The 22,520-nt window shown below is 36.5% G+C and overlaps 1 protein-coding gene across 1 annotated transcript in view; it reads right to left on the reverse strand.

Annotated features, from left to right (window-relative positions):
• The window catches only part of SETD2 (SET domain containing 2, histone lysine methyltransferase), a 91,522-nt gene that overhangs the window by 48,486 nt on the left and 20,516 nt on the right, over nucleotides 1–22,520 (reverse strand). Inside the window, exons 2-7 of the mRNA XM_054594574.1 lie at nucleotides 14,505–18,856; nucleotides 11,888–12,019; nucleotides 9,488–9,616; nucleotides 4,365–4,488; nucleotides 3,132–3,209; nucleotides 917–1,014 (exon numbers count right to left, since the gene is read on the reverse strand). Coding sequence (XP_054450549.1) covers nucleotides 917–1,014; nucleotides 3,132–3,209; nucleotides 4,365–4,488; nucleotides 9,488–9,616; nucleotides 11,888–12,019; nucleotides 14,505–18,811 — 4,868 coding nt within the window. The 5' untranslated portion in view covers nucleotides 18,812–18,856. The remainder of the gene's footprint in view (nucleotides 1–916; nucleotides 1,015–3,131; nucleotides 3,210–4,364; nucleotides 4,489–9,487; nucleotides 9,617–11,887; nucleotides 12,020–14,504; nucleotides 18,857–22,520) is intronic.

Below are 22,520 nucleotides of genomic sequence, written 5' to 3' on the forward strand. Positions count from 1 at the left end.
ACCTGTGTAAAGAAGAACTTCCTCTCATTAACTTTGTTAAACCTGAAGTAAAATTCAGTTGGCAGAAGCAGGAGAAGTGCTTGATTTTTTTTTCCTTTTTGAATTTATAAAATTAGTTTTTAAAATCATGAAGTGATTCTCATTAATTATGATGAATGCAACTTCATTTTTAAAATACCGTTAAAACTCAAGGATTTTATATAACATGTTTCAAACTGCTTCAGTTATCCTTATTGATGCTTAAGTGATCTCCCGCTTCTGCTAAGTGAGAGCCTACTCAAGCTAGCTCCTGAGTCCTTCTGACATGACCCTCCTAATATTTTATAACTGGTTTTCTGGTTATGACAAGATAACCTAGGATCGCCTTGCTCAGTTCCTTTCTCAAACTTGAAATCAGGTATTGCTCCAAGAAACCCTGTTCTTCTTTAGTGGGATTTTGTAAAACCACAGTGTATTTTAATAGATGCTAAGTGTACTCATTGCTACTGCATTACTTATTGATTTTGGAAAGAAAACTAGGTAACAAATTATTTTTCAAAGTACAATATGGTATAGATGAGACAAGATTAATCATCAGTTGGTAACTGGTAGGTGAACAGAGATTTACTGTACTATTCTCTTTATACACATTTGACATTTCTATAATTAAAAAATGTTTAATACATTAGAAACATAATCATGTAAATATGACAGTATGAAGTTCAGAGGAAAATTATGTAGTTCATGTACAATACCCCTCGATGGACAGAAGTGCCATACAGTAGAAAAAACACACAAAACTGAAACAGTACGCTACAGATAAGAGCTGGCAGTATGTATAATTTCTTAGTAATTCACATCAAAGTTTTATATCTCTATGTCTGAACAGTCTATTTCCCCATCAGAAGCAGCAAAACAGGATAGAAACAATACTCACCCATATCTTTGGAACTGATAGTCAAATGTTAACTCTGAGCCTGAAGGAACCAGTTTGGTGGTAAAAAACCCAACCCTTAGCTGTCCATTCACAGTCCACTGAGATGTTGTTTTTAAAAGAAAAGAAATTAGTAACTGATTAATCCATGTGGTTTTTTTTTAACATCATTATCAACCTTAATTATTCATGTGCCTCTTTAGAAAATAAAGGTTTTTCCAAATAGATAAATGGGGGACTTTTTTTCTTTAAATAAACTAATATATTTAAGTGGTACTCTTATTTCATGAACTACCAGATTAAACATCATCTATAATTTGTCTCTAATAAAAGTAACTGCTACTTTAACTAATTTAATACACATTTCTACATAGTAAAGGTTACTTGTACCAAAAATAGGAAAATAGGGAATGCTTGGTGTCAATGAATATCACAGGCAAATTTATATCCCCTTATATCATGTCTAAAGTAACTATGTTCTTAGATAAGACCTACGGTATGGAACCAGGGGAAAATGATGCCAAAATCATTTAATGTCATGAAGTAGTGAAAGGGAAGGGAAACATCAGAACACATGTATAAAACTCAAGAATTAACGTGGGGGTACATACACAAGAGTTAGACCTTGTAGCTTCAGAACATCTGAGATATAAGTCGACTGTAAAGCTCCTCTCCAGATCATTTGAACATGTTAATGATGAAAAAACCCAGACTTAAAAAAATGAAGGGACATAGTACAGATGGAGTCTCACAGCTAGACATGTGGCCACCAGCTACAGGCAAGACTAGAACCAGAATTTAGGTTAAGTAATTTCAGGCTGGTTTCTCCTATTCATTACATGACTCAGCTCTTAGAAATCATCATATCTTAAGATCTATTAGGACAAAGATCAAAGGTAAAAAACATCCAGGACTCAAAAGCACTATTTCAATATGAGAGGAGATCATTGATATATACTTTTCTAGGGAGGGGGCCCACAGTTTTCTTAACCTAAAAAACAACCAAAGTTCTAATGTATATATGTTTTTAAAATATATGCTCAAAACACAAATGAGAGGTACGCAAAATGACAAATCCATTGATGAATCCATTTATCAAGTGTCAACGATGTGCCAGGCACAGCACGTAAAGAAAAGCAAGACCCAAAACCTGGCCTTGTTGAGGAGGAGCAGCGTACCCACATGCACATCACATAATCTCTCTTATTTGTGGCCATTTGGCCCCTTAGTATGTTATTAAAATAGTCAAATTTGGAACCTGAATAGGAGCTGATAAAAATGTGAATACCACACACACACTGGACTTCACCAAAATCAAAATTTAGTTTTGTATTTTGGCACCTTTCAAATAATACCTAAAATTTGTGGGCAAAGAGAGGTGACAGTTAAGTGCCAACAGAAGTTTCCTGGACTGGATCCTAGACCAAAAAACTGAAATGGCACCCTGGCTGGTGTGGCTCAATGGACTGAATGTTGGCCTGCGAGGCAAAATGTCACTGGTTCTAGTCTATCAGGGCATATGCCTGGGTTGTGGGCCAAATCCCCAGCTGGGGGTGTGCAAGAGGCAACCAACTGACGTTTCTCTTGCACACTGATGTTTCCCCCTCCCTTCCTCTCTTTCTGAAAAGAAAATCTTTCTAAAAAATGAGATAGCAAGATTTGAATAAGGTCTTTAGATTAGCTAACAGTTAACAGTATATCCTGGATTGAGTAATTATATTATGGTTATATACGGTGTGTACATTTGGGGAATCTAAGTGAAGCATAGTATGAGAATCTGTACTATTTCAGCACTATTTATTATTTTATAATCTAAACCTATTTGAAAATAAAATTTGTTAACAAGAAAGTAGAGTAGAAGAAAAGGACTTAAAAATAAAAGCCGTTGGGGCCCTGACCAGGTGGCTCAGTTGGTTACAGCATCAACCAGTACACTAAAAAAAGTTGCAGGTTCCATTTCCCACTCAGGGCACGTATCTAGGTCGTTGGTTTGATTCCTAGTTGGGGCACATACAGGAGGCAACTGGTTGATGTTTCTCTCTCACATCTATGTTTCTCTCTCTCTCTTGAATCAATAAACATATACTCTGATGAGGATTAAAAAAATATTTTTTTAAAAATAATTTAAAAAGCCATGGGTACCTTGGATATAGAATCTAAATGGTCAGAATACGAATTTTTAACAAATACCCCAAACTCTAAATCTCCTTCAACTTACTTTTTGAGTCTCACAGTTTGGTTCACAGCTGTGATTCATGAAACGAGAGCAATTTCCTTTCTGAGTGGCATCTATTATCTAGGGAAAAGGATAATTTAAGAGTTAAAAATGAGACTTTAAAATATACTTGCACTTTGCAAAGGAAAGGTATTAGACAAATTTAAAATCCCAACCCTAACCTGCTTTCCTCTAGAGAATGCTCTAGAGGCATTTTCTCTTTATACATCACTACTTTACACATCATAGTGATGACTGCTTCCTCCAGAAAATCTGCTAACTATAAACATTTTACCTATAGCCAAAATTATCTGCCTATCTATCATCTTCTCTTTTACTTTAAGCTATTTCTTACATCCTACCATATTCCAATCTCATTTTATGTGTATATTAACTTCATTTTAAAGTGCATGCTACATCACAGTGCAACAGCTCTGACCCCTGTCCATCTGAATCCCTTGGACCACTTTTTACAACTCCTGCTGGGCCTGCCTCCAGAGTTCTGATTCAGCAGGTCCTGGGGTCCATCCCTAGGATTTGCATTTCTAGACTGAATGTAGAGACAAATATGAGAAGCTAGCTAAATCCTATTAAGCCAAATATTAAAGAAATTTGTAAAAATGTAAAACAATAGCACTCCTCACTAAAAAAATTTTTACAATAATTTTCATAACTATTTGTATCAATATATAATGGGCTTATTACTTTGAAATGGTTTAATAATTATTTTTTAATTTCTCAGTTTTAATTTTTAATATGCTAAATACTGACAAATATAACTGACATAAACAAAAGCTCCTGGGGAGGGTCATCAATAATTTTTAAAAATTGTAATGAAGGGGCAGGGGAGAGGTATAATGGGGGAAAATAGAAAAAGGGCCATCAAGGAACATGTATAAAGGACACACGGAAAAACCAAAGGGCATAGGTTTAAGGGTGGGAGATGGGGATGGGTGGCATGGGGAGAGAGTGGTGGGGGAAAAATGGAGACAACTGTCCTTAACAAAAGTAAAAAATAAAAATAAAAAGAGTTGTAACATGAAGCATGTTATGTCTACATTTATATATATGTAAACACCTTCCTCTCCCATCCTTTTTCTAAACAGAAACAATTTATATACACTGTTCTTTCCCTCATTTTTTGTCACTTATTCTAGAGATTGGTCCAGATCAATGAATCTTTCAATTCAACAGCTTCCAGATCTGTTTCAAAGCAAAAATATTCATGCTGCTCACCTCATCATTCTTCAGGGCCATGAAATAGTAGTGGATGTTTTTGTTTCGTGCATACTCCTTCACCCGAGCTTTAAACTCTTTATGATCAAGTACCTCTCCACAATATTCCAGGACAAAGGTGTTTCTAGCAAAACAAAAAGGAAACAGTAACACTTCCTGCCTACAAGTACTTTCCTATATGGAATGCACATATATCCAAGCAAAAGTAATGAGTTTAAAGAAATATTCCTAAGTGGCTGAAATTGGTATTACACAAGACATAAGTAAAATAGATGTAAAGTATCTAGCATCTAATCAAGGTTACTTTTCTCCTTCCTAATAGTTTTAAGAATGTTGATTCTAAGAAGCTTTTATAATTTGTACTTAGTACCAAGATGCACATACTTTTTCTAACTAGATATTAAAACAAACTTGCAAGTCTGGTTTACATTATCATGACAAAAAGTGATTCAGAGCTGATTAACAACTCTGAAGAAATCAGAAGGCACTGAAAAATTAGACATTTATGTTTTAGAAAAATAGAAGGCAACTTAAATATAGCAGCCCTTCTACTGGCTTTATTCTCAGAGGTCTCCAATGATAAAGGTCAAATATGCCATTTCTCTGGCTGCATTCTCTTTTGAGTTTTCTCTAGCATTTATCAATAATTATTATGAATTTCTCTCCTTGGCTTTCAGTTACTTTCCACCCTTGATTGTTCTTTCCTTGGCTATTTATCTATTTTTTCCTCTACTGAAGATACTAAATTCTCATACTCTTCCCCTTCCTTTTATTCTATAAAAGGTCATTCCCATAAATGACATCATGTATTACTACCTCCTTGTAGGCAGATGCATCTCTATATGCTTTGATCCTAAGTTCTACCCTGAAATGACCTGCCAGGAAGTCTCAGCTTATCTCATCAAAATAAAAATGCCCTGACTCTAACCAGAGATTTTTTAAATATAAATCATTTGTATTTTTTTACAACATACTGATATAATCAATGCACTTATTAAAGAAGGAATTAAGTAGCCAACTGAAAAAATTAAACCCTCTTAGCTTAGAAAATAAAGCAGTTAAAAACAAATGAGAAAAAACAATTATGTAAAAAAGTAAACCCCCTAAACAGGATTATAATGGATATACATGCATTTGTGCAACAGTCCATCACAAATAAATTTAGGTCTCAATAACCAAAATATAGTACAGATAATCCTGAAAAACTACTACTTTTATAGACAATACTTGAATTTTCCTTTCTAACCTCAGAAGATTATTTTTTGGTAAGAAATGTACTAGAATGGTCACAAAATTTAAGTTCCTATAATGTTGGACTCTCCACTTCTTGGATTAGTACCCTCTCTTGAGAAAAAGAAAAAAAATGACACATCACAGGCTGCCATGTAGATTAAATGTGATAGTGACTAACTACAAAACACATCTTATACAGAATTTGGTACATTTTAAGTAAAAAGTAAGTCCATTTCCTCCCCTAATGCTCATTTAAAGTTCTCTGAAGCCCTAACTGGGTTGGGCATCATCCAGTAAGCAAAAGGTTCCGAGTTCAATTCCTGGTCAGGGCATACACCTGAGTTGCGGGTTTGGTCCCCAGTGGGGGCATGTATGAAAGACAACCAATCAATATTTCTCTCTCACACTGATGTTTCTTCCCTCTTCTTCTCCTCCCACTCCTTAAAAAAAATGCAAATACAATTCATTGCACAAGGTCACAAAGCTAGATGTATAGTCCAGGATTCAAACTTCACCTGAATGACAGCTTGCTCCATTGTATCATAAAGACACCTGAATGACAGCTTGCTCCATTGTATCATAAAGACGTTTTGCAATTACATTAAAATACTCCATTTTCAACATACTGTTCTCAAATCACTTCTACAACCTGACGAAACATTCAATCTGAGTAGAGACTTCACATCATCAGGAATTCTGAAGGACATGTCACTACCCATGGATATGACAGTTTGGGCTTGATGACACAGCTGAAAGACGAGTCTCAAAGTCCTCAGTAATTTAGGAAATGTAGGAAGAGTCATTAGACCCTTCAGCTGCCTAACCTACAAAAAACTAAATGAAGCCAATGTGAAATCATATCATGCAGTCCTTAAAAGTAGCTAGAAAAGTTATGTCTCAATTAAAAACAACCAAAAGAGAAAAAAAAAAAGAGTAACACCAAACTGCCTGACACGGTGACTAAAGGTCCTGAAGGCAGAGGCAATAAATCTTATGATTCTTAGTTAATCTTCGTCTTAGTCTGATATTGCTCCTGGCTTAATAGGGGTCTCTCTTCACTGCTCCTTGAAGTCTGTTAAAAGCAACAGTGCTGCACTGTGGCAGGCAGGAGGTAGAAGTGGGCAGACTGTTGTTACCACTGAAAAGCTGGATGGCTACAGATAAGGGAGGTTTAGGGGTTAAAGGGAATGCCTGCAAGTCCCCGTTAAAATTCATCAAAAAGATGAATAAAGAGGTGAGCACAGGGAGAATATATGATAAAGCAAATAGAGCAAAATGCCAACAACTTGAGAACATATGTGGTAATTATGTAAGTGTGAAATGTTCAACTCTTTCAACTTTTCAATGTTTTCATAAAACATTACAGGAAAAAATGGCTTTAAAAAAAGTCCCATTTGGCCAGGACCAGTGTGACTTGGTTGGTTGGGCATCATCCTGCAAAGCGCAAGGTCCCCGGTTTGATTCCTGGTCAGGGCACATGCCTGAGTTGAGGGCCTGGTCCCCAGTGTGAGAGGCAACAGATCAATGCTTCTCTCGCTCCCTTCCCGTCTCTCTAAAAATATCAATAAAAATCTTAAAAAAAAAAGTCACATTTGTCCAAATGTTCATCAGTTGATAAATGGATAAACAAAATGCAGCACATTCACATAAAAAAAAGTGCTGATACATGCTGTAACAGGGGTAAAACTTCAAAAACAGGATGCCATCTATGTTAAAGAAGCCAGACACAAAATGCCACATTTATATGATTTCGTTTACATGAAATATCTAGAATAGGTAAATCCATAGAGACAGAAAGCAGATCAGAGGTTGCCGTGGGCTAGAAGGAGGGTGCAATGAGGAGAGTCTACTTAATGTGCATGGTTTCCTTTCTATACACATTCTAATGAAAATTTTGGGGGTAATGAAAATGTTTTGGAACTAGAAAGAGGTGATAGCTATACAATACTGTAAATGTACTATAAATGGCATTGAATTATGCATTTTAAAATAATTACTATAATAGCATGTAAATTTTACCTCAACTTTTTTAAAAAGCCCCACTTGGTATCCAATAACTTTAAGTCAACCTGAACAAGCACTGGCTTCCATTCCCACAGCCTAAAACTAAAAAATTTTGGTAGGGATTTGTTTAGGGTTCTTTGATGGAATCTACCATAATACTTTAACACTAACTAGCACCTTAGCCCCAAATGCTTCCTCAACCTCTGCATACTTGATAATATGTCCTTGTTCACTGGTATTCTCCTTTAATATCTAAATAGTTTCGCACTAAAAATTTATGACGTTGTTATTACCATCAGCATATGGAAATCATATGAATAGGAAGGTGTAGGAAACACAGAAATATTAAGTTCTAGTATATTTTACCACAGCAGCAATCTCTATGAGTAGCCGAGGAAAGCTAAAGAGCTGTAGAAAATTTTAACCGGCCATATAAGCCAGTAATACATTCTCTCCTCCCTTCCCCAAAAGACATGGATTCCTAAGCCACAAAGTCTATGTCGCATATAGCAAGAATTTACATGAGGTTTTAGTGAAACTCTGCTAAGAGGCAGTGTCCAGACTATTCCTGGAGTTCAAAAATAAATAGATAAATAAAAGAAGACTCTCAAATAGAAAACCCCAGCTGGCTTGCTGGCTTGGGTAGAATATACAAGTGTCCCTGAAAACCTGCATCTAGACCAGAGTTAGTGATTTTAGAAATGCACTGGGCTAAACTAGAAAGTTTTGAGTTCAATGCCATTAATAGTGGTTAAAGGAAATTTTGCCTATTATTTGTTTAAACTATTATAAAGAATACAATGAATTGGATAGGGAATATAATAAGATGATTCTGTAGAGAAGAAAATATATGAGGTTCTGACTAACCACGTTTTATATAATAAAACATGTTTTTTTTTACTGGTTGGTTCCCAAAAGAATGGACTGATACAAATATCATTTCCTGTTTTCACAAGAAAAATAGAACAAGTTTACTTTTAAAAGATACAGGAAATTCCTGTCAGAAAACTAAATTACCTCGTGGTGGTAGTGGTGATTATTAGATTATTTGTTGCCTGTGGGGATTCCTCTGAACCCCCACAATAGACAGACTAAAAACCTTCATCCCATTCCAATTCCCATCTAAGTGTGGCCATATGCTTAGAGGACTCTGAAAGAATAGCTGTGCCTGAGTACCTAGAACTCAGCAAATGTTTTTCCTTCTTCCCTCATTCCTGGTATGTATTCAAAAATTTTTTAAACCATCAACACATGTAATCTGTATATATTTAACTTTAAAAGAAAAAGGCATAAAAATACTTTAATATGTGATATATAAGAAAATTATGTTTAAAAGAAATACTGAATATGGTAGAAAATAAAGTAAACCTTTTATTGCATTACATATAAAAAGCTGACATAAGTTAAGTGGAGGGCAACACTTACTCATTCAACAAATGTTTGCGTGTCTGTCAACTATGTTTTAGTTCTCTACCTCCATATCCTCAGGTGCTCTCTTCTCCTCTGATCCCAACTCAGTCTTATATGCACTAACACAGCCAGTCCCAATTCCTTTCTATAGAGAGTTTCATTGGGGGTCTACAACAAACATTCAGTAATTGCTTGGAATTAAGAGAAACATAACTATTAGACAAAAAAGGACCTGCCTATCAAATGTCACAAGTGACAAAATGCCCTTCTTTTTTTATATATATAAGCAGAAGGGGTTTTTTCCCCCCCAAAAGTGGGGTTTTTGTTTTTTTTTTTTACACACTAGCTACCAAGTGGTCATTCTGTATAACTCACTGTTAAACTTCAATATAATAGATAAAGTATTTCCCTACAAAGTATCTAATCAACTTCAATAACACAAAAACTAAGTGAAAGGTGATTAAAACATAACTTACGAAGGAAGGTCTTTGGCAGCTCTCAAGCCCCAGCCCTTCTTTTCTGTGAGTATGACTTCCACATCTGCATGCTGTTTTCTCTGAAATCGTCTATTGGAACAATAATCCCCATTTGGACATCGAGAAGAACTGAAATAAGAAATGGAGAAAACTAATTCCGCAAAGCAGCGAAAGAACCAAAAATACATTTGCTAGAATACATAGTATATCTGTATCTTTGTGGTATAATCAGCGTATGTGTGGTACATCTTTAAGTGAGTCTTCCTCAATAATTCTTTCCACCATGAAGACATTTCTCAGAACTGAGTGTCTACATTGTTACTTAATCAGAGGGTGCCCACAACACAGTCTTGTCATCTAATCATTACCCACTCCCTGTGTGTCTAGAAAACATTTCTAGGCTGCATGGAAGTAAGCTTGCAGTACTCCTGACAACTCTGCAGGGCTAACTTATTTTCTACCAGTGCACCTCCTCTTATATTCCACTCCAATCATCATTAATTTGATCATTTCAATGTAGCTAACTAATTGATCTACATTTAAGAGAAACCAAAGTCACCATTAAACATATCCTTGTTCAGCCCTGGCTGGCATGGCTCAGTGGATTCAGCACTGGCCTATGAACCAAAGGGTCGCAGGTTCAATTCCCAGGCAGGACACATGGCTGGGTTGCAAGCCAGGTCCCTAGTAGGGGAGGCGCGTGAGAGGCAATCACACACTGATGTTTCTCTCCCACTCTTTCTCCCTTCCTTCTCCTCTCTCTAAAAATAAATAAAATCTTAAAAAAAAAAAAACAGAAACCAAACATTGTTCAGAATAAACACAATATAAAGTGGCAAGCCTTCTCCCCATGTATACTAGGATAGAAACAATAAAATCAAACATTCACTAAACTTTCAATATTCCAAAACTGGCAGAAACAAACATTTTAAATACTGAGTAAGGTTAAAATATTAATAGAGATTGCTGATCATTTCCAATACATTATTATTTATTGCCAAACAAGTAGTAAATAACATTTTTATGGGAGCTCAAAGGATGAAGGACTAACTTTAGAGTGAGGTAGTGAAGGAAAGCTTTCAAGAGGGAGCAGAATTAAAGCAAAAGCTTTAGTGACACTTAAGATATGGGTAGTAAGGAAGACAAGAGATAAAACGGCAGTGCCTGCCTGTATGCAGAAATAGGAAACAAGGCCTTCTTGAAGAAATGGAACTAAAACTGCTAAGGATTATTGATAAGAAAGGTGGGTTGCTGGAAGATGGAAAAGCAGATTGTTGCTTTACTATCAAGGGTTCTAAATACCAGGCTCAATTTGAACCTAATCCAGAAAACTACTAACAGTTTCAAAATGGGAATAACATGAAGAAAGAAATTCTGTACTTCATATCTCTTTAGCAAGGTTGGCAAGAAAAAAGCCAGAATACTGCAGAGACTAGGACAACAATGTTAAATTAGGAGAACAGCGCTGATTCTTATGTCTCTTCCTCTTACATGAACCTCTATTTTTAGTTTAGGTAAAGGAATATCAAAAATGCTTTCTCTTTTTTATTTTTTGAGGTATACATTTTATTTTTATAACACTATAATATGAACAAAAGCAAAAATTGAGCTTTGAAAGAAAACACTTTATTAACACTAAAAATAAAGTACCTACAACTATACATCACCTTAATATTCTTTTCATGTTAAAAAATTATCACACATTTTTTAATATAAAGATGTTTACCATTTATAAGAAAAATATAAAAGCAAATGTCTACCAATAGGAGATTAACACTTAGGGGTTGGCTGTGAATGGAATACGTAATGCAGGTAAAGGCAAGATTTAGGTAGGCCTGTATGTATAACTTTAAATAGGTCTTCAAAACATATTTATTAAATGTGTGTGGAGGGGGGGAAGGGAAAGGAAGAACAAAGTTTTAAAAAGTACATACAGTAAGATTTCATTTCTATTCATAAAGAGTAAACATTTACCTATGTTGGCACAGACATAAAAATCATCTGGAAAGGCTACAGACAGACTGAGGTTTGAGAGAGGAAGACATTTTGTTCTATGAGTTCTTGAAATGTTAAGAGTTTTATCTCATTTCACTGTAAAAGCTAAAAAAATCCCACCACTTACCACTCAAGACATGAACATTACAAGAAATAAAAGGAAACTGGATAAAAATTACTATTACATTATTAGCAGTATAGGGCCACTTTACAAATCATTTACAATCTATGCTATAACCTAATGCACAATGTAAGGGAAAGACATTTTATTGCTTATAAACACTCAACACTCAACAATAAGTAGAAGGAAAAAGGTTAAATTTTACTCTTCACTAATAATTCTTTTTAATATTTCGAGACATTTAATACAGGTTGAACAAAAGCAGAGCATTCTCATTTACTTACCATTCAATCATGAGGAGACGGTTAAGACAATCTTCCCCACATGCTATTTCACCTTGAGCTCTTTCATCTTTAGAAAGCGGTGCACACTCACACTGCATTCGCTTAATATCCCGATGGGATTTGTTCTTCTTTCTAGTGGGTAAAATTTTATAGAAACCAGTTAAATAAATCTCCTGACAACCAAATAATTTGCTAATTCTCATTAGCTTCACACGTAAGGATTCTGGTTAAGTCAATCATTCACAAGGAAGAAAAAATCTAATCACTGGAATTTGTGAGACTAAAAACACGACAAATTGTGTTGCAAAAAAGATGAGAGAGGCAACCTTGGCCCTGGCAAACAGGAGAATAGCGTAAGTTCAAGTTTATCATTTTGTACTCAGCCCTTATTTCCTAGTCCAGGTCTTCTAAGCCCAGAATTTTGAGCAATTTCAAGTATTAATACTCATATTTGGCTCAGGAAAAAAACAGGAAACTTATGAGTATACAGTAGTGGCATGGCTGATTAGTTAAGTTTAAAAATCAGTCCTCATGGATGAACAAATAATAGTTGAGATACAAGCTACGATGGAAAAAAGAGTTGCTAAAAAGGTTTTTAATTACGAATTTAAATGAATTAATCTTTCAGAGAATCTTTCAGTAACATCACATTTGTACAAATCCTATTTAAAAGAAAAATGAGTAATTTTAAAAAGAATGAAGTATAACTATAAAATAATCAGGTAAAGGCTTCAGAGAGCTAAACTTTCTTAATGTAGGTAAACTACTGAGGGGAGAAGGGAAAGTGTTCAAAATTGACCAGGTTCATAAAAACCTATGCCAGAATTTGCAAAGCAAAAGTGAAAATGTGACTATTTACTGGCCTTTTTGTTGAACTCTATTTTTGTACCCTTGTCAAAGAGAAGAAAAACGAAAGATGGTCAACTTAGATCTTCTTTTTAAAATCAGGGAACGATGCCTTACTCCTCAACTATCAGACAGTGAACAGCACAGATGCTCTTGAGTAGCTGTCTTTACTTAATCTCCTAATTTGCTCTCATTTTCAACTATTTTCTATGACAATCCTAGTTTTATAAAGTACCTAAAGGGTGTCATGATAGTTAAACTAAGTTTGAGTAACAAGAGGAATTCATCTGAATCAATTAAAGATGTAATTCTAATGAGTATATTGCTTAGTATGGAGATGACTAAAGATAAACAAAATACCTCTTTGCAAGTACTTGGGAGCTGTAATTTTGAAAAATCAGCAGTAGCTTTACTACGTATTGCCCTAGAAGGCCAAAATAGGACTAATGGGCACACATTCTTTCCAGGTAACCCTATTTTCATTAGACATAACAAAAAAATTTTCACTCTAGTCATACTATTTTATAATAATGTGTCTTCTCGGTGGCTCCTAAATGCCCAGCGTATAGCAAGAGGCACTTAAAAGTAAGGAATATGTAAAAATGCTTCCCATTCCTAAAAGGCTCTCCAATGCGACCCTTTGGTTGGCAGGCGAGCATTCAATCCACTGAGCCACACCAGCCAAGGCAAGAGACCAGATTTTTTAAAAGGCAGATTCACCATACATTTATATTAGGAAAATGAGATTATTGAGGAGGGGTAAAAGAAAGACTGAGAAGCTCTGGAATGAGTAAAGGAATATGTTTTCCTTATTCCCACTCTCATTATACCTTGTTTCATGTTAGGGATTTGTGGTAAACCATTTTACCATTTATTTCTAGAGTATTTGTTATGCTAATGCCAAATTCAACCTATTAACAATAGACTAAAAAGCCTGACAAAAGAAAACTATATTCTAGTCTAGTTCCAGCTTTATAAAGTACCTAAAGATACTTTATTCTGAACCATTTTGAAAAGGAAAAAAATCCAACATAACTACTTTTTACTTCTCTAAGAGCAGGCTGTTTTGCTAGAGTTTTGTTTCATTTTCTGCCACAGTTTCACATGGCCTAAGTTGTGTTTTTAGAACCAAAGAGGTAATAAGACAAAAAAAAATCAGGCACCCCTTCCTGGGGCGGAGGCGGGGACCTAAATAGGTAAATACACATTTTATATTTTTCCATTCATATTTTATTACGCAACTACATTTCATATTATTATGCTCATACATTCTGAACTGTTGAAAGCTAATTTTTTAAAAAAAAGGTTAAGACCTGGCTGGTGTGCCTCAGTGGACTGAGTGCCAGCCTGCAAACCAAAGGGTTGCCGATTCCCAGTCAGGGTACATGCCTGGGTTGTGGGCCAGGTCCCCAGTTGGGGGCATGCAATAGGCAACCACACATTGATGTTTCTCTCCCTCTCTCCCCCCCTCCCTTTGCCTCTCTCTAAAAATTAATAAATAAAATCTTTAAAAAAGAAAAAAAGAGGTTAAGCCCTGGACAGCATGGCTCAGTTGGCTGGGCGTCATCCTGCTAAGCGAATGGTCAGTCACCAGTTCAACTCCCCATCAGAGCACATGCCTGGGTTGCTGCTCTGGTCCCTAGCTGGGGCATACAAGAGGCAACAGATTGATGTTTCTCTCCCTCTTTCCCTCCCTTTCTCTCTCTCTCTAAAATAAAGAGTAGTAATATTTTTTGAGATTAAAATTTGTCAAATTATTAATTACACTTACCTCTCTGTTAAATAAACATTTTCTTCAATCAGATCAAAGTAACAAGGCATCTTCCCTTGCTTGGCACATTCCTTCCATCGCTGTGGGTCCCTGAAGTCCTCCATGACACAGGAAGGCCCAACCAGTGCTGAGCCTGGGGGCACTGCAGTCTCACACTGCTGTACCTCCATTCTAACTTTCTTTCTGTCCTGAAGCTCACCATCACTTTCAGTATCACTCTCCAATTCCTGCCTCCTTTTTTTAGGAGGCCCTCTATCTTTTATATCATTTTTTTCCAAGTTTTTTGAAAGATCTTTCTTTTCATTCACACCTAATGAATCCTTAATGGAATTGCTGCTTATTTCAGGTGCTTGCACTGACCCCTTGTCCTTCTGAAGGGATAGAAAAAATTTACTAGACTGGCCTGAAAACTGAGATCCTCCTCGTTGATCCCAATTCTCTTCCTCTTCACGATCATCTGTTAATGAATCTGGTACCTGACCTTGAATTCGATCATATACAACCCCAGATCCTGGAGGTCTACCTGCTGATCTTGGATCCCAGTAGCCATTGCCTTGCCAGTAATTACGTGTCCCACCATACTGTTCTGCACTTTGCTGATACTTGTGTCCACCACAGGCTCCATAGCTGCTATCAGGCTGCTGATATGTGGTAGTAGGCTTTTCTTGTGGAGAGAAATCCCATCCTATGTTTCGGAGATCTTCTGATGAATGGAAGCCATCCACTCGGGAGATCTCACAAGAGGAAGAAAAATTCAACTCTGTCCTTCCCAGTCTACTATCTGGCCTATTAGGGAAAGTGGTCTGTTGCCGACACTTATTTGGGACATCTTCAAAATCATCAGAAGAATAAACTGGCAGCTCTTCTTGCCTAGAAGTTATTTTGGTTTTCACGGTTTCCTCAAAATTTAGATGACCTAGAGGGTCAGATTTCACATCTGTATGACTTGTACTATCAACCCCATCATTCTGAGAATGTGCAATTTCAGTCAAGTGGTTATCTATTTGTTTTCTGCTAGTTTGTGTAAAACAAATTTCTAAATTTTTTTCTGTTCCTTTATGAAGGAAGAACTTCTCAGTTTGAGGACAGGATTTACTTGCTACATTCTCAAATTTTTCCTCATATGAATGTCTCCTGGACTCAAATCTCTCATCTTCCCAGTGGTCAGAGTAGTGTCTGTAACTCTGACTGCTCCGAGAAGAACAAGGACTTGTTTCTTCCATGGGTAAAGTAGAATTCTTTGGCACAACCACAACAGACTGAAGACGGTTTCTTGGAATACTGCTATCATCAGATTCTGTATCTTCAGAATCACTTTCATCACTTGAACTTTCAGAGGAACCAGAATAATCTTCATGAACAGTAGACACGATCTCTGAGGCATGGCCGCCACTACTGTCACATTTTAAGGTGTATGTCACACAGTCACTGTCTTCCATGGTTAAATTCAAATCACAAGAAGAAAATACAACTTCCGAATCATCAGATGTATGTTCACGTTCTCTTCCTCCTTCCTCATCTAAAGAGATTTCTGGTCTTCCTCTTTTATCAGGCAATATAGATTTCCCTTCTTCTTGAGCCTCATGCGCACATTTCCCAGGTAACCCATTATTATGCCTGTTTTCCCAAGAAGCAAACCCCCTTCCTGAATCAGGAAGGCCACTATCTACTTCTATTACTTCTTTTTCTGCATGCTTCAAAAACTCTGTGCTTTTACTTTTCAGTACGGTATCCAAAACTGGAGATGTGTTCACTCCACATTGCAATAGAGCTAAATTGTCCATTTTTATTCCTGGTGGAAGATTCTGAAGAGATGAAGCAATGCCTGAACTCCCTACAGATGGACATAAACCATCAAAATGATTAACAGGAGCTGAACTAGTGCTGCCAACACTCTGCTTATATTCTTCACATGCAAATTTTGAGTGCTGATCTGTCAGATTTCTATTATCACATATAACTGTTTTTGATTTCAAATGTACATTCATAAAGCTATTTGAAGAAATCTTTGTAACTGAAGGCTCAATATCTTCAGCTGCGGAATGACACAATGAAGGGCTATTGTCATTTGAAGTACAGTATATGTCCAAATCTTTGGTTTTACAGCTAGACACACTCATATCAACTGGTTCTTTAACTACTGCTTTAGAGCAATCTATAGTCATAACTGGCAAAGATATGAGTCTATCTTGGTGTGGCGACCCTGGAGGTTCTGTCTCTCTAAATGGGCTTTCTGGTTTACTACACTGCATGCGAGAATCATCCAAGTCTTTTTCTTTACATTTGTCAATATTCTGAAATCCATTTGATGAAAGCATACATACTTTTACCAGAGGGGATACCTCCAATCCAGTCACACTATCATCAGAAGACATCAAGACAGTGTTAGTTTTAGAAGTGCAAAATGTTACCAAATCAGATTCTGCCCCAGGAGATCCATTTATATTTAATTCTATGGGATAATGACTTCTTAATTGATCATTCTTCACTTTAGATAAAGAATCTAATTCCTTAATACTATCACGGCTATCGTGTCCTATAAATTCAGACTTAAAAACAGGAGATTCTTCTAGCTTTTTAAAAGTAGGTGAATCATTTAATCGACTTGATAGAGACGGAGACCCAGTCTTTTCTCTTTCAGGAATTTTACTAATCATTCTTACTTCACTACCTTTTGAATAAGAAGTCTGTAAACTAAAAGAATGAGATTGTTTGACTTCTTCAGTTAATTCTGCACAACAGAAAGAATTTTTAAACTTATCAGACTTGGGTATAGATTTTGAAGGAGCAGATTTATAACGAGCACTGCTTTCATGCTTGGAATATGATGACCCCCTTCGGAATCCCAGGTCATTAGGTGGAGAACAACATCTTTTCATTGCTTCATTTTCTGAAGTCCTTTTGGATTCTCTTTCTAGTTTTGAAGAATACTTTCCTCTTTTCTCCATCTCTAAGTAAGAGGACTCAGTTTTGCAGTCCCGATCAGATTTAGAATAGGATGATGTCCTTAGGTCTCTGTAAGAGGAGGAATGAGATGAGGTGCGCCTTGAGTATGTCTTCTTATATTCATCTTCTGAGTCAGAGCTCTCTCGTGCCCTGTTATCTGTATAGGGCCGAGAATAGCGTGCCCTCTCTCGATAAGGGGAACTCCTATGGTAGCGACGATCAGAGTCATAATAATGGGATCGTTCTGACCGGGAATAAGATAAGCTAGTTCTAGAGCCTCTGTCAGATCTAGAACGAGATCTGCTTCGTCTTCGTTCTCTCTCAGATCTACATCGAGAGGATATATAACGAGTATCTCTTTCAAGTTTCGAGTAGCTAAAATATTTATCATCTCTTTCTGTTTTAGATCGTGAAGATTTCCCTAAATCCTCACTTTTTAAAGGTGCAAAGCTCTTTTTTGAATCTCTTTCCTTTTCAATGCTTGCTGAAAATTTTAAATCATGTGATCTCTGACTTGAGGAAGTCCGTACAGAATCTTCATCAGATTCCGAACCAAGAAAGGTGCCTTCAGATTGTGAGGATTTCTTCTTAGAACCTGTTTTTTTAGAGCCCAGGCTATTCTTAGAACTATCTGGAATTTCTTCTTCCTTCCCAATATGGGAATCTTCTTTTTGTGAGGGAATATCTGCTTGCTCATTCAAGTTTTGAGCTATGTGTTCTTCTAAACTAATAGATACAGAGTCCTGTTTAGTGTCCACTTCTGAAGATTCTGGTACAGTTGTAACTGGCGGTTCCTTCAAGGCTCTAACCGCTACATCTACAGGTGCTGCCATCAGAACTGTAATTTGTGTGTGTGGCAAGGCCACTGGCTCTGTTATTGGTGTTGGTGGTGAGGGTACTGTGGCCTGGGGAGGTGGAGGAGGTGGAGGAGGTGGAGATGAGGGTGGTGAGTCTACAGTTGTTGATTCTGCTAAGACTGCTGGTACTATGGGGGAAGGTGATGTCACTGCTGTGGACGTAGCTAGCAGTGGCCTGGATGTTACATGAAGCAGATGTTTCTTAAAATGAATTTTGCCCAATTCTACCCTTGATTTTGGTGGGGAAGATTCTTCTGCAGTAGATAAGGTATCTCCAATGTCCATTTTAATTTTAGGAGTCAAGTCTACTTGAAGAGGTACAGCTGCGGAGTTTGGAGTATCATTCTGTTTGTCATTGCCAAGTGCAGTCAGAAACCTGTTCTGCAAAGTTTTCTTTGTAAGGCTGAAGCTGAATGACACCTTCTGTCGTCCCTGTTCCTCCAAATTAACTTTTGTCTTGGTGCCTTTGGGCAAAAACCGACCAGAAGCAACACCTTTGAACATTGGTCCTTTGATGAAACTTGTTTTCTGCACATTTTCAATCTTTGCCTACAAATGAACAAAAGAAGCAGTTACTACTATAATAAAGTTATTTTCAAATGGTTAGTATCACAGTTTAAAATGTCAGGGAAATGAAAGTCCTTTTTTAATGATAAATAGTAAAATTTCTGTAAGTATATGAGCATTCTTAAAACTCTTTATTATGAAAATTTTCAATCAATATTTGGAGAATAAACTGCTAAGTACCCACCCAAGTTTCCACAACCCAAGCCTCCCATCTGACTCATTTGCCAGATGAAGTTAACTAAAAGAGGCCTTTCTGACTTCTGGGAAATTGCTCTGCCCTGGCACACCATCACTGTCTCTGCCTAGGCCCCACACACTCAGGACATGCTGATTTATAGTCTGATCCTACTGTGTAAGCGACAACTACAAAGTACAATCTAAGAAGACTTCTCCTTCCATTATTTGCCAAACCACCAAAGGAAATAGTGGGCTTTAGAAGTGAAATGCATAACTTAGGGTGTAGGCTAGAACTTCAGAAAAACCTACAACAAACTCAGGCCTAAAAGAGAAGTGGTACACTTGCCATCTGCAACATTCTTCTAATTGATGTTCTTTAATCAACTCCAGCTATTTAAGAGAATAGCTTCCCCCCCCCAACATGGTACAATCTAAAATCAATTTTCAAAATTATACAGTAACCATTCAAGTGGGAAAGTAAGTATCTTCACATGCATTATCATACAGAGCAGTGGTATTAAAAAAAATACTTGAAAGAAGCAGAATCTACTTTTCAAATTAAATCTTACATTGAAGCTCAACACATAAAAACAGGTGAGAAACTATCTCCAGAGTTGCCAGCTTCCTTTACCTTGCTTAAAGCTCTGGAAGCACCAAACTTTAACATTTTTTAGATATATATAACATCCCACTCTGGAATAAGTTACTGTAGATCCAACACCAAAATTAAACAAAAACTATTACTTCATATCACATTCCAAATGACAGCAAAATTTTAAATGTTTTTAATCTCATAATTACTGAATACCTATATTATACTTACCTCATTTTCTTCTTCTCTATTACCATCCAGCCAAGAGAGCATGCAAAGAAATAAAAAGAAATCATAAATGGAAATGAAAGTTGTTTTTCTTTTTAAAACTTAGGATACCTACAACATACAGGTATATTTTACATGGACTGTCCATTCCTTCATATCCTCAAGTACATTTAGTATAGCAAATATTTATTGAAGGTAGTGCCATGTACTATGCCAGGTGCTGAAGATAAAAAGAGAATAAAGCTGAGTCCTCACCCTTAAAAAGCTTATAGTTATAAATCCAAGATGTAACTTTGTTACAAAAGTAACTCCAACATAATGGAGTAAATACAAGGATAGAAATATACACAGTGTAACAGCAAAGACTAAGATAAGTAACTGGGTTTAGTGGAAGGGAAGGAATACAAAGAATCCTTCCTAAAAGATTACTGTATTTTTCCAAGTATAGTGCGCACTTTTTTTGCTCAAATTTTTTAGGGAAAAACAAAGATGCACGTTATACATGGGTATAATGATTACATACCATGTGTATAATAATCCCATGTATACTGCGCACAAAAATGTGGGTGTGCACTACACACAGGAGCACATTACACAGGGCAAAATATGGTAGTTTTTGAAGAATATATGGGGAGGAAGACCCCGGCAAAAGCACACAGATTAAAACATAAAACTATATGGGCAAGGAAACTACAAACAATCCAACATTACCTAAGTATAAAGTGTAAAGCAGAACAAAGCCAATAGTTAGATGAAATAGGAGGCAGTGGCCAGACATAGAGGTCATGTTTCTCCTGAAGAGAAGCATATTTTATCATATAAATTAGTGGTTCTCACTCCTTTTTGGTATACATTCAACAATTTCTTTGATGAATATAAGGTATACACACTCTGCTCCACATCACAGCACGCCTCCCTCTGAGCTCCTAGTTATGTTCTAAAATTGGTAGCCACAATGACTCTGAGGAATCCAAGCCAAAAAGGCTAGTGTGCACAAGTGCACTGGGATATAAGGGGGAAAGGGATGCTGCAAAGGGCTTTAGACTATGACACACAAATTTATATTTTAAGCAGGTAACTCCACAGGCTATGTTGCAAGACTGGCGTACAATATAATCTGTTTTAAATGCTCCTTAAACAAAATGTACAAAAAATCCTTTCCCTAAATGTAGGCCTGTCACCACCATAATTCAGTCAATTCACTAGTGTGTGTGGTAGCCATACAAAACCAAGTAAAAAGGGGAAAAGAGTTGACACTGCATGGATGAGAGCTGAAGTAGTGCCTAGGTTAAACACTTGTGTCTTCCAACCTATTGCATACTAGATTTGATTTAAATTAGAAACACGTGAAATTTTTTCCAAGAACAGAAAGATACCTGGAGATGTCCAAGCACTTAAGAGTGTCATTTATATCTGTACTCCTCTTTCAGTGGACATTTAAGAGCATCTGTGCTCGTCTGCATGGTATCCCTACATATGAAGTGCTGAAAATACCTCAGTGACAAAGCCCTTTCCTAAGCCTCAGCCATTCTATTATAAACAAGCAAATGAAAAGAAAATCCTGACAAACTGTGAGGACAGTCATTACATGGTCAAACGGCTGAAGAAGCATTATAAATATAGGATTGGTGGGGGAACAGGTAGGCAGAGGAAGATAAAGGTCTGTTTCAAAAATCAGAGAACTGCTAGACAGAGATGGCAAGCCATATCCCATAACTTGATAATAAAATTAAATGTTTATAATAAAAATAATATAAGCACATACAAAAATACGGAGAAAATATCAAAGTTTTCAAAAGAGCATTTCACATTAAGAGAAAAAAAACAAATTACAAACAAAAAGAAGAGTCTACAATTCAACCCATCCAGAGACAACTGCTGTTAAATCCTCAGTCTAGACCCTTCAAACACTATTTCTGTGTACTTGTGTGTGTGGAGGACTTAAACAGAGAGGTCTCTTTCTAAGTATAGTAATCACAGCATTTAAGCCATTCTGTATCTTCCTTCCTTCATCATAAACAGAGCAGGTGAGCAAATAAGGTGTTCAGATCACAGAAAAAGTATGGCATCACAACAGACTGAGGGTATGATCCTGAGAGAAAGGGATATAAATGAGCGAAGGTATAGTCAATTTTCAAAATAAAGCAACCATGTATCTTTTGGCCTCAATTTCTCTCTGACAGAATTAATTGAAAGTTGGGGGAAGAGGCAGGGTAAAAGACCTAAAGAAAATTCAAGTGTGGGAAAAAAATGAAAGCAAACTATAAATCTTCAATGTTGCTGCCCAAAGTTGGACATTACTAATTTATAATCAGCATACTTATTCTACTTCTGCTGGCAACATTAAGTTGTCTAGAAGCAACTAGAGGAAACAACTGATGAGTCACTCCAGCAAGTTGGGTGGGACAAGAAGGGTAGAAGGCAAGGGATTGAAAAAATTGAAGGTATTTCCAAGAATGTTGAAGTGACTGACCTAGAGATCCACAGACAATAGATAAGGGAGTGAAATCTGAAGGAAGTTGATAAACTGTAGGACCAGTAAGGACGAGATATCAGCACCTTCAAAGAGAAGGTTTGGTGGAAACCAAAAAGTAGGAGAGTAATGTGAAAGAATTAAAAAGTATGGTCAGAGTAATATTTTACAGTTGG

Source organism: Pteronotus mesoamericanus, unplaced genomic scaffold (genome assembly GCF_021234165.1).
Source record: "Pteronotus mesoamericanus isolate MK-2021 breed Mesoamerican mustached bat unplaced genomic scaffold, CSHL_Meso_final scaffold_533, whole genome shotgun sequence".
In the NCBI taxonomy this organism is placed as follows: domain Eukaryota; kingdom Metazoa; phylum Chordata; class Mammalia; order Chiroptera; family Mormoopidae; genus Pteronotus; species Pteronotus mesoamericanus.